Raw genomic sequence first — 15,953 nt, forward strand, 5'->3', positions numbered from 1 at the left:
GACATGGCAACCCACTCCAGTGTTCTTGCCTGGAGAATCCCAGGGACAGAGGAGCCTGGCGGGCTGCCATCTATGGGGTCGCACAGAGTTGGACACGACTGAAGTGACTTAGCAGCAGCAGCAGCAGTAAGTTCCTAGGTGATGCTGTCTGTGGGACTGGGAACCATACTTTGGGAATACTGCATTAAAGAACCTGTGGTTTACAGTGTTAATGGGTAATCTGGGGCCAGAATAATGAGTTGTAATTTGATTCAATGATATCACAGGTCAGTTCATTTCAAGATACTGAAAATGTTATGAATGTTTAAGAGGAAACATAAATGTGACCCTTGCTCATATATATCTTTGTCCTCTGCTTAATTAAAACCAGAGAAATTATTACATCAAAATTCATTATAGCCTATTTTGATGAAAACTATTTTAGTGTTTTCTTGATTTTAAAATTAAAATTTTGGGGAAAGTCAGTTTGAATCATATCTATCTCATTAAAATTATCTGTTTTAGAGAATAATTTCGTTTGAAATTTGGTTAAGGTTAACATCAGATGGAAATTAACATGTGGTTAGTGTGAACTTTAGTCTCTAGCAGTCCTGACCTTCAAAAGGCCAAATTTTATGTCACATTTTATAAAATGAATGAATCAAAATGTGATTCCTTCTGTTACAATTTCACTTGAACCTTTGAGAAGTAATTTATCTCTCAAAGAAACTTGAGATATGTAACATGCTGAAATCCTGAGGAAAAGACAGTTTGAAGCTAATAATTCCTGGGACTTCTTTAAGAAATGTGTGCTAAGTTCACAGAGTGGTACCTCTATCAGCATGACTTTCCTCATAGTCACATTATTTTTCAGAGAATTTGCATGTTACTAGTTCCTAGCCTTGTGCCTCCGACTCATATGAAATATTTTCCTGAAACTACTTTCTTCCTCAGGCATAATAACTTACTAAAAAAGTAAGAAATTCTGTCATCTGAGGTTTAAAAACAAAAAAGATATATAGATTGTAAAAGACACAGGCTATGAAAATATTCTAGGTTAAAGGAGATTAAAAATAGCTGCAAGGAGATCCAACCAATATACTGGAAGGACTGAATATTCATTGGAACAACTGATGATGAAGCTGAAGCTCCAATCCTTTGGCCACCTGGTACGAAGAGCCAACTCCATGGAAAATATCCTGATGCTGGGAAAAATTGAAAGTGAAAGGAGAAGAGGGCAGCAGAGGATGAGATGGTTAGCATCACTGAGTCCATGGACATCAATATAACCAAACTCGGGGAGACAGTGGAGGACAGAGGAGCCTGGCATGCTGCAGTCCATGGGGTCGCAAAGAGTTGGAAATGACTTAACAACTGAAAAACACAGCAAAAATAACAACTAAATGCAGTTCTACTCCCAGACTCTAGATCCTATGTTAGAGGGTCAAAAATGCTACAGATGACATTATTAGGTCAATGAATGAAACTGGAATATAGATATAGTACAATAGATAAGATTGTCTGTGTGAATTAATAGTTGTACTGTGGTTGTTTAAGAGAATATCCGTATTCATAGGAAATGCACACTAAAGTATTTATGGGTGAGAGGGTATAATGTATATAATTATGGTTCAGAAAAAAAAATGATTTCACAGAGCACACAAATGATCAAATAAATGGCATAAAATGTTAACAGGTCAATCTGATTAAAATGTGTTCAGGACTTTTTGTACTACTTTTATTCTTCAAGTTTAAGCTTAAATAATTTACAAATAAAAAAGGGTTTTTTTAATGTAGAAAAGTGAAACGTGGAATTTAAAAGTTTGTTGCCTTTAAGAGAGAGAAAATTTCCTTAGGACATGAAGTTGGAATCTCAGAAACCTTTTCTGTCACTGAGGAAGTGTTAAGTGATAAGTAGCAAAAAATAGCACTTAAAGAGTCAGCATAAGGAGCACCTTCTTTGATAGAGTTCTAGATTTCTATGGCCATATCTATAAAATATTACTGATAATTCTTACAAAAAGGCATGTTTATGATGTTATGATGTGAGTTAGTTATATGTTTAACAGAGGTTATTTGCCAGTATTAAATTTCAGCCAATTCATGGCCAGAATACTTGGGGAAATAGGAAACTACTTGGAAGAAAGAGAAACTAGGAGAAAGGAAAAGTGTAAATCAGAATCTAATCTGAGTATTTTCCCTTTGGGGTAAAAATGAAAGACAGAGACTTATTAACTGTCTTCTTCTGATTAGTCCCAGAATAATCACAATAAAATGATTTGGCTTTTAATGAAGCCTGTGACATGCTAGACCCAGTTTATAAATCACATTTTGCATTTAATTCTTACTTGGCGAGCTCCTGGTTTGTTTTTTTTCTAACTATGATATATGTTTATGTCCTTGGAAAGCCTTCTCCTTTCCAAGTATTCCTGCCTAGAGTTGCATCTCTCTCTCAACTGCTTTCACAATAGTTCAGATGTACTACTGCCATATCACAGAGATTTTCTGTACCTCCGTTATTAAAAGAGATTTTCTGTACTTCCGTTATTAACTCAACTGTTTTATTTAGTGTTACACTCCTATACGTAAGGGTTTGTTATCCAACAGAGTATGACCTATGAGAATCATAAGTAATTAAACCATGAAATTAAATCAAAGAAACTCATTTTTCACTATGATATCCCTTTTCCTTGCTGAGGTCAGCTTCCGTTGGCTAGATTTTCTTCTCACACAACCTAAATTTTTTTTTTCCTTTTGAATACATTATTGGATACTTGATAGACTTGTTTTAGTTATATATATCTCTTAATGTTGATAGTTAAACCTACACAAAGAAGGACTTCTTTTATTGTTAACATATAGCCTTCCAAGTGAAGGTACTACTACCTTGTCACACATTAGATGATACATTAAACCATTGCAAATAAATCCATATTTATTCCAAAGAAATACAAAATAAGGCCCTAAATTTAAAAGCTACATGATTACTTCATTGTGTGAATGTCCCTGTAGAGATTTAACTCTATGACATCAAAATTTGTAAACTTCCATCAGGGAGGGGCCATAGATAGGAGGGAGCACTAGAGGAAATGACTCCAAGTTCCTCAGTAACATCATCTCTGGAAGTCAAAGGTCTTTACAGACCATTGTGCAGCTGTTTAAAAATCAGCCAGTTGGAAATGACATGTGTATTCCCTTCATTTGCTTTTTTATCGATAAAAATATACTGGTTCTTTTTAGAATCTAGACAGCAGAAAGCTTTATAACTCTTGAAATTTGTGCTGTATAAAAGGCACTTACAAGTGTATGTAAAGACATCCAAAATAAGGCAAATAATAATGGGTTACTATTGACATGCTTAGTTTCCTCCCATGGCAGCAATGATAACTGTCACAAGCTACATTAAGTGATGATTTTAACATTAAAGCCTTGAAATAAGGTGTTTTTCCAACATTGGGTAAATATTTAACCAAAGAAAAGTGAGCAGTTTAAGACCAGTCACGGTCCAGGTAACAGATAGCAAGGGCCAGAGTAATTCTTTAATTGAATCACATAAACTACAAAACCATGCGTCATCAGATTCCTCAGTTTGTCTAGAGTGATACAGACTTTGAACAGATAGGAAATGTAATCTGTTATACAAGAGCACCATTTTGTGGCCAATAATGAACTTTTTAAGTTTCTTTTGGCAGATGGAGATGGAAACATGGATCATTTACTGCCCGGTTGTGAAGACAAAAACTGCCAGAAAAGTATCATTTACTTAGCAAGATCTGGAGCAAAGCAGGTATATCTACTTGTTTTTTAATGTAAGTAAGGTTACAATCTCGGAAAACAATTTCAGAGGTTAGAAAAGTATTTGAAGAATCAGAAAAGAGAAAAAACAAAAATAAGTTTTCTTCCTCATTTTAACTTTGTTGTTCAGTCACTAAGTCGTGACTGACTCTTTGCAGTTCCATGAACTACAACATGATGGGCTTTCCTGTCCTTCACTGTCTTCTCAGTTTGTTCACACTCAGGTCCATTGAGTCAGTGATGCCATCCAACCACATCAATTCTCTCCTGCCCCCTTCTCCTCCTGCCCTCAATCTTTCCCAGTATCAGGGTCTTTTCCAATGAGTTGGCTCTTAGCATCAGGTAGCCAAAGTATTGCAGCTTCAGCATCATTCCTTCCAATGAATATTCAGGACTGATTTCCTTTAGGATTGATTGGTTGGATTTCCTTGAGGTCCAAGGGACTGTCAGGAGTCTTCTCCAGCACCACAGTTTGAAAGCATCTTTTCTTTGGCACTCAGCTATCTTTGTGGTCCAACTCTTATCATACATGACTACTGGAAAAACTATAGCTTTGAGTATACTGCCCTTGTTGGAAAAGTGATGTCTCTGCTTTTTAATATTCGGTATAGGTTTGTCATAGCTTTTCTTCCAAGGAACAAGTCTCTTTTAATTTCATGGCTAAAGTCACCGTCCACAGTGATTTTGGAGCCCAAGAAAATAAAATCTGTCACTGTTTCCACTTTTTCCCCTTCTATTTGCCATGAAGTGATGGGATCGGATGCCTTGATCTTTGTTTTTTGAACGTTAAGTTTTAAACCACCTTTTTCACTCTCCTCTTCCACCTGCATCAAGAGGCTCTTTAGTTCCTCTTTGCTTTCTGCCGTTAGAGTGGTATCATCTGCATATGTGAGGTTGTTGATATTTCTCTCAACAGTCCAGCTTGTGAGTCACATGATGTATTCTGTGTATAAGTTAAATAAGCAGGGTGACAATATACAGCCTTGTCATACCTCTTTCCCAATTTTGAACCCAAGTAAAGTCTTCATTCTCCTTAGGAGGACTCTTGTGTTCATATCAGCTTTTCTCCCATTAGTTTGTCTTTGAGTATAATTCTCAGGCTCAGACGTGGCACCTTACTTTCTGTATGACAACCAACACTCCTCCTCCATTTTAACTTAATAAAATGCATTTAAGTCTATTTTTGTTGATTTACTCAGAGAAAAAGTACTGCAATTGAATGTGTTGTAATGATTTCTCATAAAGAAAACCCATTCCTTTTTTTAATATTTATTTATTTGACTGTGTGTGGTCTTAGTTGTGGCATGCAGGATCTTCTGTTGCAGCGCACAAACTCTCTAGTTGTGAAATGTGGGCTTACTTGCTCTGTGGCATGTGGGATTTTACTTCCGCAACCAGGGACTGAACCCACGTCCCCTGAATTAAGGCAGATTCTTAATCACTGGACCACTAGCAAAGTCCCAAGAAACCCATTATTGATCTGCAATTATATGATCTGTTAGCCTTTTATATGCTGGGAATGTGGTAAGACACTATAACTATAATAAAGAATTATGTAGAAGAACACTGTATCTAGTTTCAAGGCTAATCTAGTTTTTATCTGTGATGTCTAGATCTATTTTGTTCTTTTATGTCAACTTTATTCCTGTAGCTTGTTGGGAAACAATTCAAAATCTGATAGTCCCAGCAGAGAATTAATGTGGGAATGATAAAAAAAAATTAATGTGGGAATGATAGCTTATGACATTGAGAATTTTTCAATATTGATAACACCTGAAAGGAAACCAGTAATACAGTAGGAGAATTAATTATATTTTCTATTTTGGGGTAAAAAAATGATAGAATGACATCTTGATTTTTATAGCCCTTATGGGTAGGAAGTATCACCTTTCATACTGAGACACTAGAGAAAGCAAATCTTCAAATATTCCTATAGTGAACATTCTAAAAACGTTTAACTCTTAAACCCATAATCTGTATTATCTTGAATTTTTTGAAAGTTTTAAATCACTGAAAATATTAGGTCAAGAAACTCATCATTGGTTCATAGCTGTAAGTATACCTAGTAATTGCAGCCTGTCTTCAAGTGACAGACTACTATATTTTCAAATTATGCAGTCATCTCTCTGTGGGAAGATAAATGTCACAGTTCTTTGTTGACTGTTAAGAATGTCACGTTAATGAAAAATCTTTTTACTTCTTAGACCTTAATACATTTACCTTAACAGAAGTACTTTATCCTCATTAATAAACTGTCATCCTCTTTAGAAACTTGAGATAACTCGACATTTTGTGAAATTTCTCATCCTCTTCCAAAATAAAAGCAGCAGTTTTTTTCAGTCATGTGAAATGTTAAAACATTTTGATGATATACAATACTTTTGCTTTAAGAAAGATTGAAAATTTGATTAGATGCATATCAGTTTTTTAAGCTGCTTGTTTTCTATAAATGTGCCTTTATAGTTAAGCCATATTTTTCCATTTTCCTTGGCAAACTATGCTTTCTTTGAATACGTAGAAAATGTTTGGAATGTTCTATGTACTAAACACTTTTCAAGAATTCACTTTTTATGTAGTTTGGCTTGAACCCACGTATATGAGCCACCTGCTTACAAGGAAAAAAATATCTGTGGGCATGTTTGACCTCCTGTCATTTCAAGCCAGCTGAACCTGCTTCTATTTAGACATCTTTAGGTTATGTGCCAGTACCTATGCTCTTGCTAGTTGTGGACACATCTCTAATTTTCATGTATTGATTTCCAGTCTTCAGATTTTTAGTTTACATTAGGTTGTTGAAAGTAAAGATTTGGGCATTCAGAAGAGAACAGGCTTTACCAAAGCTCATTTTGAAATGAACCTATTCTCTGTGTTTTCTTCATCATAATCAGTAGAGAAATAAAGAATTTATGTAAAATGTAGCTTCCAGCTGTTTTGGCAACAAAGCTCATTCTCCTGGGCTGGGACAGCTTGTCAGGGCTAGTGTTGTTTGGGAAGCCTCAGAGCTGCTTGTTTCTGAGTGTGGTGACTCAAGTCACCATGTGTAAGAGGCAGAGCAGAAGAACAGGGAAGACTCTGTCATGTTCTAATTTTCTTCCTAAACGGGTCCTTCCAAAGGACACCAGTGTTAGATACTACAATTTTTAAAGTACTCATTTACGTTTATACTTTCACTCAACACATATTCTGTTTATTCATTTATTTTTTTTCTTAGCTGCATTGGGTCTCCATTGCTACACACAGCCTTTCTCTATGTGCAGAAAACGGGGCCTACTTTTAGTTGTGGTGCATGGGCCTCTCCTTGTGTTGGCTTCTCTTGTTGCAGAGCACAGGCTCTAGAGCACACAGGCTCAGTGGTTGTGGCTCACAGACTTAGTTGCCCTGCGGCATGTGGGAATCTTTCCAGACCAGGGATTAAACCAATGTCCCTGCATTGCAGGGTGGATTATTAACCACTGGACCACCAGGGAAGTCCCCAGCACACATTTTTAAATGGACGGTTCAACTAAATGTTTGATAACATCAGTTCAATCCTAAGATTCCATATTCTGTGAAAAACTTTTTAAGGTTCTATATGCTACTTCAAGGAAAGATGACTACTGATAAATTTTAAGGTAGACTTATTTTTTTAGAGTGTCAGTTACCTATTTATCAAAGTAAATTGTAATACTCTGCCATTTTGCAGAGATACAACTTAAGAAAGATGATACATATCTTGAGGATTTTTTGTGGATCATTTGTTTTACAAATGGTGATTTTTTTTTTCTAAAATGACTATAAAATCTAATTTTTTTTCTCTTAATCCACAGTGGATTCCTGTCCTACAGGATTTTAGCAGTAAGGGTACACTCTGGGGCTTTGTGCCATTTGTGCATGAACAGCAACCAACTGAAATACCGATTCCAATTACCCTTCATATTGGAGATTACAACATGGATGGCTATCCAGATGCTCTTGCCATACTGAAGAATACATCTGGAAGGTATGGAAATTAAGTCAAAAGGAGAAATATGTATAAAATATCTTCACTATGACACATTATACCTGAATAGCACCTAAATAAGGTACAGTCCCTTAAATAAGGAACACGATAAGTTCAGTTTCTATTTTTCACATGGTCCCTGAACTTCTCCCAGCTGCTTAGAATACCTGTTCTTGTTCTATTTTATAGAACAGTGAAAGGCATATTTTCACTCAACAAACTTGGTCTTTAAAAGGTCAAAATTTTTATAAGCAAATAACTCAGTTACATTTTGAGTCTAAAGACTATGGATGTCAAGAGTTCAGACTAGGCTTAACTCAGTCCAGCCATTTAGCACCTGTGTGGGTTGGGCAGCTTACCTAAACCCCTCATTGAGAGTAATAATTGTACCTCTGTCATGGAGTTGTGGTGGAAAAAGGTGAGTTAAAAATAAATGAAGACATTAACATGATACTTACCATATGCTGACTTGTACTATCAGTGAATGTTGCCTTACTATTACTTGTTTTATAATGGTATCAAGAATTTAGACATGACTGTTGATAATATTTGTAAATACAAATTGTTTAGTACATTTATTGCATTATCAGTAATTTTGAATGTTGTTGCTACTTTTTCACCTTAAATAGAAGTACCAGTAGCTAAACCAATGTAGTTAAATTCACACTCTGTTCTTGGCAGATTCCATTAATATGACTCTTCTAAAATTTTAATGCTTTATTGTATTTTTCATATTACAGTTAGTTGTGTTTCTTACTCTTTATTCTTTCTTGCCTCTTAAATCATCCATAATATTCCTTCTGAGCATTAATTCATTTTTTGACTCTGGAATTTGTGATGATTCAGCACACATTTACTACCCGGCTCATAATGTAATCAACTGTTGGGGAAAAACACCAAACTATTGTTAATTTCAACATAAAACAATGTTATCTAGAAATGTGATTTTTAGGAAACCATACATTATAGTGATTATCCCTAAATATTTATATAAAATTATGAAGAATCTGTACTTAAACTTTTCTGAGAACCTCAATTTGATTTTATAGTCACTCTGAGTTATATTTACAGAATTTTCCACAGATATGAGCATCATGCTCTGTAATGCAGAGTAGTATATACCACTCATCACCTATGTGTGAAGCACATCTGATAGAACCAAAAGAAATCTCCGAGTTGAATGTGATTTTTCTTCCTTTTAAATATATCAGTTCAGTTCAGTCGCTCAGTCGTGTCTTACTCTTTGCAACCCCATGAATCGCAGCACGCCACGCCTCCCTGTCTATCACCAACTACCGGAGTTCACTCAGATTCACGTCCCTCGAGTCAGTGATGCCATCCAGCCATCTCATCCTCTGTCGTCCCCTTCTCTTGCCCCCAATTCCTCCCAGCATCAGAGTCTTTTCCAATGAGTCAACTCTTTGCATGAGGTGGCCAAAGTACTGGAGTTTCAGCTTTACAATCATTCCTTCCAAAGAAATCCCAGGCTGATCTCCTTCAGAATGGACTGGTTGGATCTCCTTGCAGTCCAAGGGACTCTCAAGAGTCTTCTCCAACACCACAGTTCAAAAGCATCCATTCTTCGGCGCTCAGCCTTCTTCACAGTCCAACTCTCACATCCATACGTGACCACTGGAAAAACCATAGCCTTGACTAGATGGACCTTAGTCAGCAAAGTAATGTCTCTGCTTTTGAATATGCTATCTAGGTTGATCATAACTTTTCTTCCAAGGAGTAAGCGTCTTTTAATTTCATGGCTGCAGTCACCATCTGCAGTGATTTTGGAGCCCCCCAAAATAAAGTCTGTTTCCACTGTTTCCCCATCTATTTCCCATGAAGTGATGGGACTGGATGCCATGATCTTCGTTTTCTGAGTTTTGAGCTTTTAGCCAACTTTTTCACTCTCCTCTTTCACTTTCATCAAGAGGCTGTTTAGTTCCTCTTCACTTTCTGCCATAAGGGTGGTGTCATCTGCATATATGAGGTTATTGATGTTTCTCCCAGCAGTCTTGATTCCAGCTTGTGTTTCTTCCAGTCCGGCGTTTCTCATGATGTATTCTGCCTGTAAGTTAAATAAGCAAGGTGACGATATACATCCCTGGCATACTTCTTTTCCTATTTGGAACCAGTGTGTTGTTCCATGTCCAGTTCTAACTGTTGCTTCCTGACCTGCATACAGGTTTCTCAAGAGGCAGGTCAGGTGGTCTGGTATTCCCATCTCTCTCAGAATTTTCCACAGTTTGTTGTGATCCACACAGTCAAAGGCTTTAGCATAGTCAATAAAGCAGAAATAGATGTTTTTCTGGAACTCTCATGCTTTTTCCATGATCCAGCGGATGTTGGCAATTTGATCTCTGGTTCCTCTGCCTTTTCTGAAACCAGCTTGAACATCAGGAAGTTCATGGTTCACGTATTGCTGAAGCCTGGCTCGGAGAATTTTGAGCATTACTTTACTAGCATGTGAGATGAGTACAACTGTGCGGTAGTTTGAGCATTCTTTGGCATTGCCTTTCTTTGGTGGAATGAAAACTGACCTTTTCCAGTTCTATGGCCACTGCTGAATCTTCCAAATTTGTTGGCATATTGACTGCAGCACTTTCACAGCATCATCTTTTAGGATTTGAAATAGCTCAACTGGAATGCCATCACCCCCACTAGCTTTGTTCGTAGTGATGCTTTCTAAGGCCCACTTGACTTCACATTCCAGGATGTCTGGATCTAGATGAGTGATCACACCATCGTGATTATCTGTGTCATGAAGATCTTTTTATACAGTTCTTCTGTGTATTCTTGCCATCTCTTCTTAATATCTTCTGCTTCTGTTAGGTCCATACCATTTCTGTCCTTTATCGAGCCCATCTTTGCATGAAATGTTCCCTTGGTATCTCTAGAGATCTCTAGTCTTTCCCATTCTGTTCTTTTCCTCTATTTCTTTGCATTGATTGCTGAAGAAGTCTTTCTTATCTCTTTTTGCTATTTGGAATTCTGCATTCAGATGCTTATATCTTTCCTTTTCTCCTTTGCTTTTCACTTCTCTTGTTTTCACAGCTATTTGTAAGGCCTCCCCAGACAGCCATTTTGCTTTTTTGCATTTCTTTTCCATGGGGATGGTCTTGATCCCTGTCTCCTGTACGATGTCACGAACCTCATTCCATAGTTCATTAGGTACTCTATCTATCAGATCTAGGCCCTTAAATCTATTTTTATCTATTTAAATATATAGTGCCCTATAAAAGCAAAGAAATGTAAAAATTGCTTTAATTTGGACATTTACCCTATTCAAAAGAATAAGAAATTACATCTCAAATTCATTTAAGTCCATGATTACTTATTCTTAGAAAAACATGCAAGCAATCTCTATTTTGTCATAAAAGTTTTTTTTATCAACATTTTCTCCTTCAAGCCATCAAATATTTAACTTACCTTTACCATTCAGTGATAATGACAGTGAATTGAATTTGTATGCATTGTGTCCAACTCTTTGGGACCCCATGGACTGTAGCACACCAGCCTCCTCTCTCCATGGTATTCCCAGGCAAGAATACTGGAGTGGGTTATCATTTCCTTCTCCAGGGGATCTTCTGACCCAGGGATCAAAGCCACATCTCATGTGTCTCCTGCATTGGCAGGTGGATTCTTTACCATTGAGCCACCAGGGAAGCACGTAATAATAATCATGGTGATACCAGCAGCTAATTCAGCAGTGGGCACTGTGTCTCTATAGGGAGCATTAAGGATAAGGCAGTCGTAGATTCCTGGAGCTTTTATAAAAGCAGCTGTTTAAAGCCCAGGGTTTCTTTTTTGTTCTTTTAGGATAGATGAGAACTGAAGGATAGATTTCAGTGCAGCTCAGTGTTCATTAAATCACTAGATGAGAAAGAGTCCTATACTTGAGAGATGCGTGTCTAGGAGAATTCAGCATAATACATTCTTTGAAACATAAAAGAAGGAAAATAAGACATAGTGTGCATTATAATCCTTTTCTACTATTCAAATTTTGTTGGAAAAGCATTTTATAACTTTTAACTGATTTCAGGACTGCTGTATTGCTAAGAAGTAGTACAGGGTTGCAGTTTATATTTTCAAGGGCTGCTACCTGGAGAATTCTTTTTTTCTGCAGATTTTGAAAATTAGAGATTAACTACACAGATAAGACTAAAAATCCACATTATGTATTTCATGAAAAGAAGTTCTAAAACTGTGTTTTGTAAACTTGTATTTTTTTGTTTTCAGAGGAGAGTTGCTGTTTGGGCCTATGTTTGTTTTTTATTTTTTATTAAAGGTCTTAATTGTTTAAAGTTAACCTTTAAAATCATATTACATGAAAAATCTCTCTGTTAATCCCTGGTGGCTCAGATGGTAAAGCGTCTCCCTACAATAAGAGAGACCTGAGTTCAATCCCTGGGTTGGGAAGATCCCCTGGAGAAGGAAATGGCAACCCACTCCAGTACTCTTGCCTGGAAAATTCCATGGACGGAGGAGCCTGGTAGGCTACAATCCATGGGGTCGCAAAGAGTTGGACAGGACTGAGCGATTTCAATGTCAGTGTCAATAGAGGCAGCAAGTGACTCTAAACGAAACAGCGTGGTCTGAGATAAGCCACTTTTACATCTGTGACACCACTGACTGAAAACCGTGGTTTTTCCCTTGGATGCCCTACTGCCACTCAGTTGCCTTGTGTTTACTGTAATCTTCTGTGTGTAGTCATCTTATCTTACTTGTCTGAATTTTCTTTTTTTTTTTTTTTTTTGAAAGAAGAAGAGCAAAGTTAAAATGAGATTATTCCATAGTATGCTGTTAAGCTAATAATAATTCTGTTTTTATAATTTTTTAATTTTGTGTATAGGGTAAATCAATAAATGCAATATATTCCTTATCACTTAATGCCAGGAATAAAGAAAAGGGCTTTAGTTTATAAAGTGTTTTCATGCATATTAGTTCACAATAATTTCTATAGGATGGTATTATCTGGTAAATACTGGAGTGGGTAGCTGTTCCCTTCTCCAGGGAATCTTCCCAACCCAGGGATCAAACCCAGGTCTCCCACATTGAAGACAGATTCTTTACCAGATGAGCCACCAGGGAAGCTCAAATATGGAAATAGTCTCACATAAGTCAGACTACTTGTCCAAGATCTCACATTTGCAGTCAGGACTCAAAGCTTACAGAATCTAAATCATTTTCATTTCCCTGTAAGAAAAAAATTTAGAAGGAAGTAGTAGATAATCAAAATAATACATTTTTAACAAAGGTTGAAGATGATGATTTGGGCAGACAGTAAAGGTCACTCTGACAAGAGAAAAAAGGAGCAAGCTAAGGACAAATAAATAAAACCCATAAGCTTTCTGAGAGTCGCTGTCAGAAGGGCTTCCCAGGTGGCTCAGGGCTAATGAGTCAGGCTAACAATGGAGGAGTCACAGGTTCAGTACCCAGTTTGCGAAGATTCCCTGGTGAAGGAAACAGCAACGCAGTCTAGTATTCTTGCCTGGGAAATCCCATGGACAGGAGAGCCTGGCAGGCTGCACTCCATGGGATCGTAAAAGAGTTGGACACGACTTAGCAACTAAACAGTAGTGGTTAGAGGAGATTGATTATGTACAAGCATGTGTTCTCTTTTGTTAGTTAATTTGTGTTTTGTTAATTCGGAAACCAGAGGTATAATTTGGGTGTGTTGGGGTACACATTCAAGCTACCCTTATGAAAGACTGAAAGATAACCAGAAACAGGTTGGGATCTGGAACTCTGTAAAAAAGAATTACTGGGCACTTTTGCAGATATTAGCTAATAACCTATTCAGTATAATCTGCATTTTCATCTTGACCCTCAGCTTTTTAGAATAATTTAAGTTCATATTGATACCCTGAGTTACCAAAAAAAAGGCTCTATTTTGTTTCAGGTGTTCTACTTTAGTAGGTAAGGAGATTGATGGTACAGATGCCTGTATCCACTTTTCCATTTCTAGCCACTGCTATTTTTCATTTTTATTATGAAATATAACAGGATTTATCATGGTTTTTAATTAAATCCAATATGTTACTAATTTTATGTTTTACACTTCAAATGCTTCACCATAATCTTTTTTAAATGAAGTTAATCACAGTCTCTTCCATGAATGTGAAGATGTAACAGACTTTCTAATTTACAATAAAAGAAAAAACATTCACAGAATAAATCTTGGTAGGCTAAGTCACATAATTTCCATCTCTTCAAATGATTACTTCAAATGGGAGGACAGCCTGTTTCTAACATTACAACCTAGATTACTAAGTCTTAGAATCTAAATCAGTAACTAACCCTTAGTTAATGAATAATAACACTGGGTAGGAAGTTATCTGCATTCACAGCTTATTGAAGACTGAAGAGTATTTTAATAAATTTGCTTAGGGTGTTTTATAGAATTATACAAAGGGGTAGAGCAAGGTTGTTTTTGTAAAATGTTTCTTTTTCAAAATTAGTAAAGATACTGAACACAAGAATCATATTCACATACTTTGGACTTAATAAAGTGTATTACTTCCTCCTAAGTAAATTATTATAAAGCCTCCAGAAACATTCAATATGTGATTTTTTAAAATCAGTTATTACAATATAGAATATCTTATCAGGCTTAAATTTACTTTCATTTTTACACTACTTCTGATTACACTCTTATTCAGTAGCTTCTATACCTCAAATAAAGCAAAATACTAAATTAGCCCAAAATGATATGGCAGAATAAAAAATTTACAATGTGTTTGAAATCGTATCCTGGATACTTCATCACTGAAGAACTCATACTATTTAATCACTGAAGAACTATGTTAACTAACCTTTACTCACAATTGGTTTTACTCACAAACCGATTTTAGCTTCAGTAGTTGAAATTTGTAAAGATAAAATTTTTCTACAATAAGGTTGCCTATTCTTCTGCCCTAGTGAATCTCATATTACAATTTTTTATCACATATTAAAATGAAACAAGATCCACTAATTAATTATTAGGGAAAAAATTATGTAGATGATAAAGCACTGGCAGTCTCTGTTAATTCCTAAAAGAATATATATTAAATATTATTTATTGGCAATTAGTTTTAATCAATCTCTCAATAATTACACCTGCATATTGAGTTTATTGTCATGATGTTGGATTCTTCTATAATTTTTACATTTCCTTTGAATCCATAGGTGTAGGCCCTTCGTGTTTGTAATGTTATTTACCTGTTATATTTTATTCATCAGAATTAAGGCTATTCTATTATTTCATTCATATCTGTGTTTTTGTTGTTATTATAGTTGCTTTTAAAATTACTCCTATTTTCAATGATAACATGGGTTTTTTCCTAAATATTTTATTTCTGGTTCTATATTTAATTCCTTCCCTTTTTTGCTTTCTTTAGATTTATTTTTGTTTTTCTTTTAGTTTATTTCATTGAATACTTAATAGAATTTCTCCCATTTTCTTATTTTTTAATAAATGATTTTAAGACTATTTTCTATGTACTTGGACTCAAACCATGTATTTTGATAATTAGTGGTTTTATTGTTCTCTTCTTTTGTATTTATTTGAAATTTCTCTTAACCTACACATTATTTTGGAAGGCTTTTGAAATGTTCATATGAATATGTTTGGGGAGTTGTTTTTTGTTGTTTTCTTACTATTTGGGTCTATTTTTTTATTGTTCATTAAGGTTATTGCATTGCAAATATTGAACTGTCTTGTGCAATACTTTTCAAAACTCGTTGAGAGTTTTCTGATAGTTTGATAGATAACTGAATGAATGGTTATTTGAATATCATTTGTGTTAGTTGTGTTATTTAAGTCTTCTATGTACCCTTATATGTTTTTATCTATTTTTAAAGGTATATTAATCCTCTGCTATGGAAGTATACGGTTGTCAGGTTCTTCATCAATTTTTAATTTATGGACTTGCAACCTTGATTACTAGGTGCGTCAGGGTTTGTCCTCTGACTTCTTTTTTTAATTGTGAACTATCCATTTTATTTCTTTCCTTTTTTCTTTTTAATGCTTTTTGCTTTGAATTCTTCTTCGTTGTTGTTGTTTTTGTCATACTGTAATCTCTGGGCTTCCCTGGTAGCTCAGCTGGTAAATAATCCACCTAAAATGCAGGAGACCCTGTTCAATTCCTGGGTCTGGAAGATAGCCTGGGCAAGGAATAGGCTACCCATTTCAGTATTCTTGGGCATCCCTCATGGCTCAGAT

The 15,953-nt window shown here is 35.8% G+C and overlaps 1 protein-coding gene across 1 annotated transcript in view; it reads left to right on the forward strand.

Moving 5' to 3' along the window:
* Positions 1 to 15,953, forward strand: part of ITFG1 (integrin alpha FG-GAP repeat containing 1) — a 285,005-nt gene that overhangs the window by 127,110 nt on the left and 141,942 nt on the right. The window contains exons 9-10 of the mRNA XM_040253601.1: positions 3,672 to 3,766; positions 7,581 to 7,753. Coding sequence (XP_040109535.1) covers positions 3,672 to 3,766; positions 7,581 to 7,753 — 268 coding nt within the window. The remainder of the gene's footprint in view (positions 1 to 3,671; positions 3,767 to 7,580; positions 7,754 to 15,953) is intronic.

Source organism: Oryx dammah, unplaced genomic scaffold (genome assembly GCF_014754425.2).
Source record: "Oryx dammah isolate SB20612 unplaced genomic scaffold, SCBI_Odam_1.1 HiC_scaffold_13, whole genome shotgun sequence".
Taxonomy (NCBI): Eukaryota; Metazoa; Chordata; class Mammalia; order Artiodactyla; family Bovidae; genus Oryx; species Oryx dammah.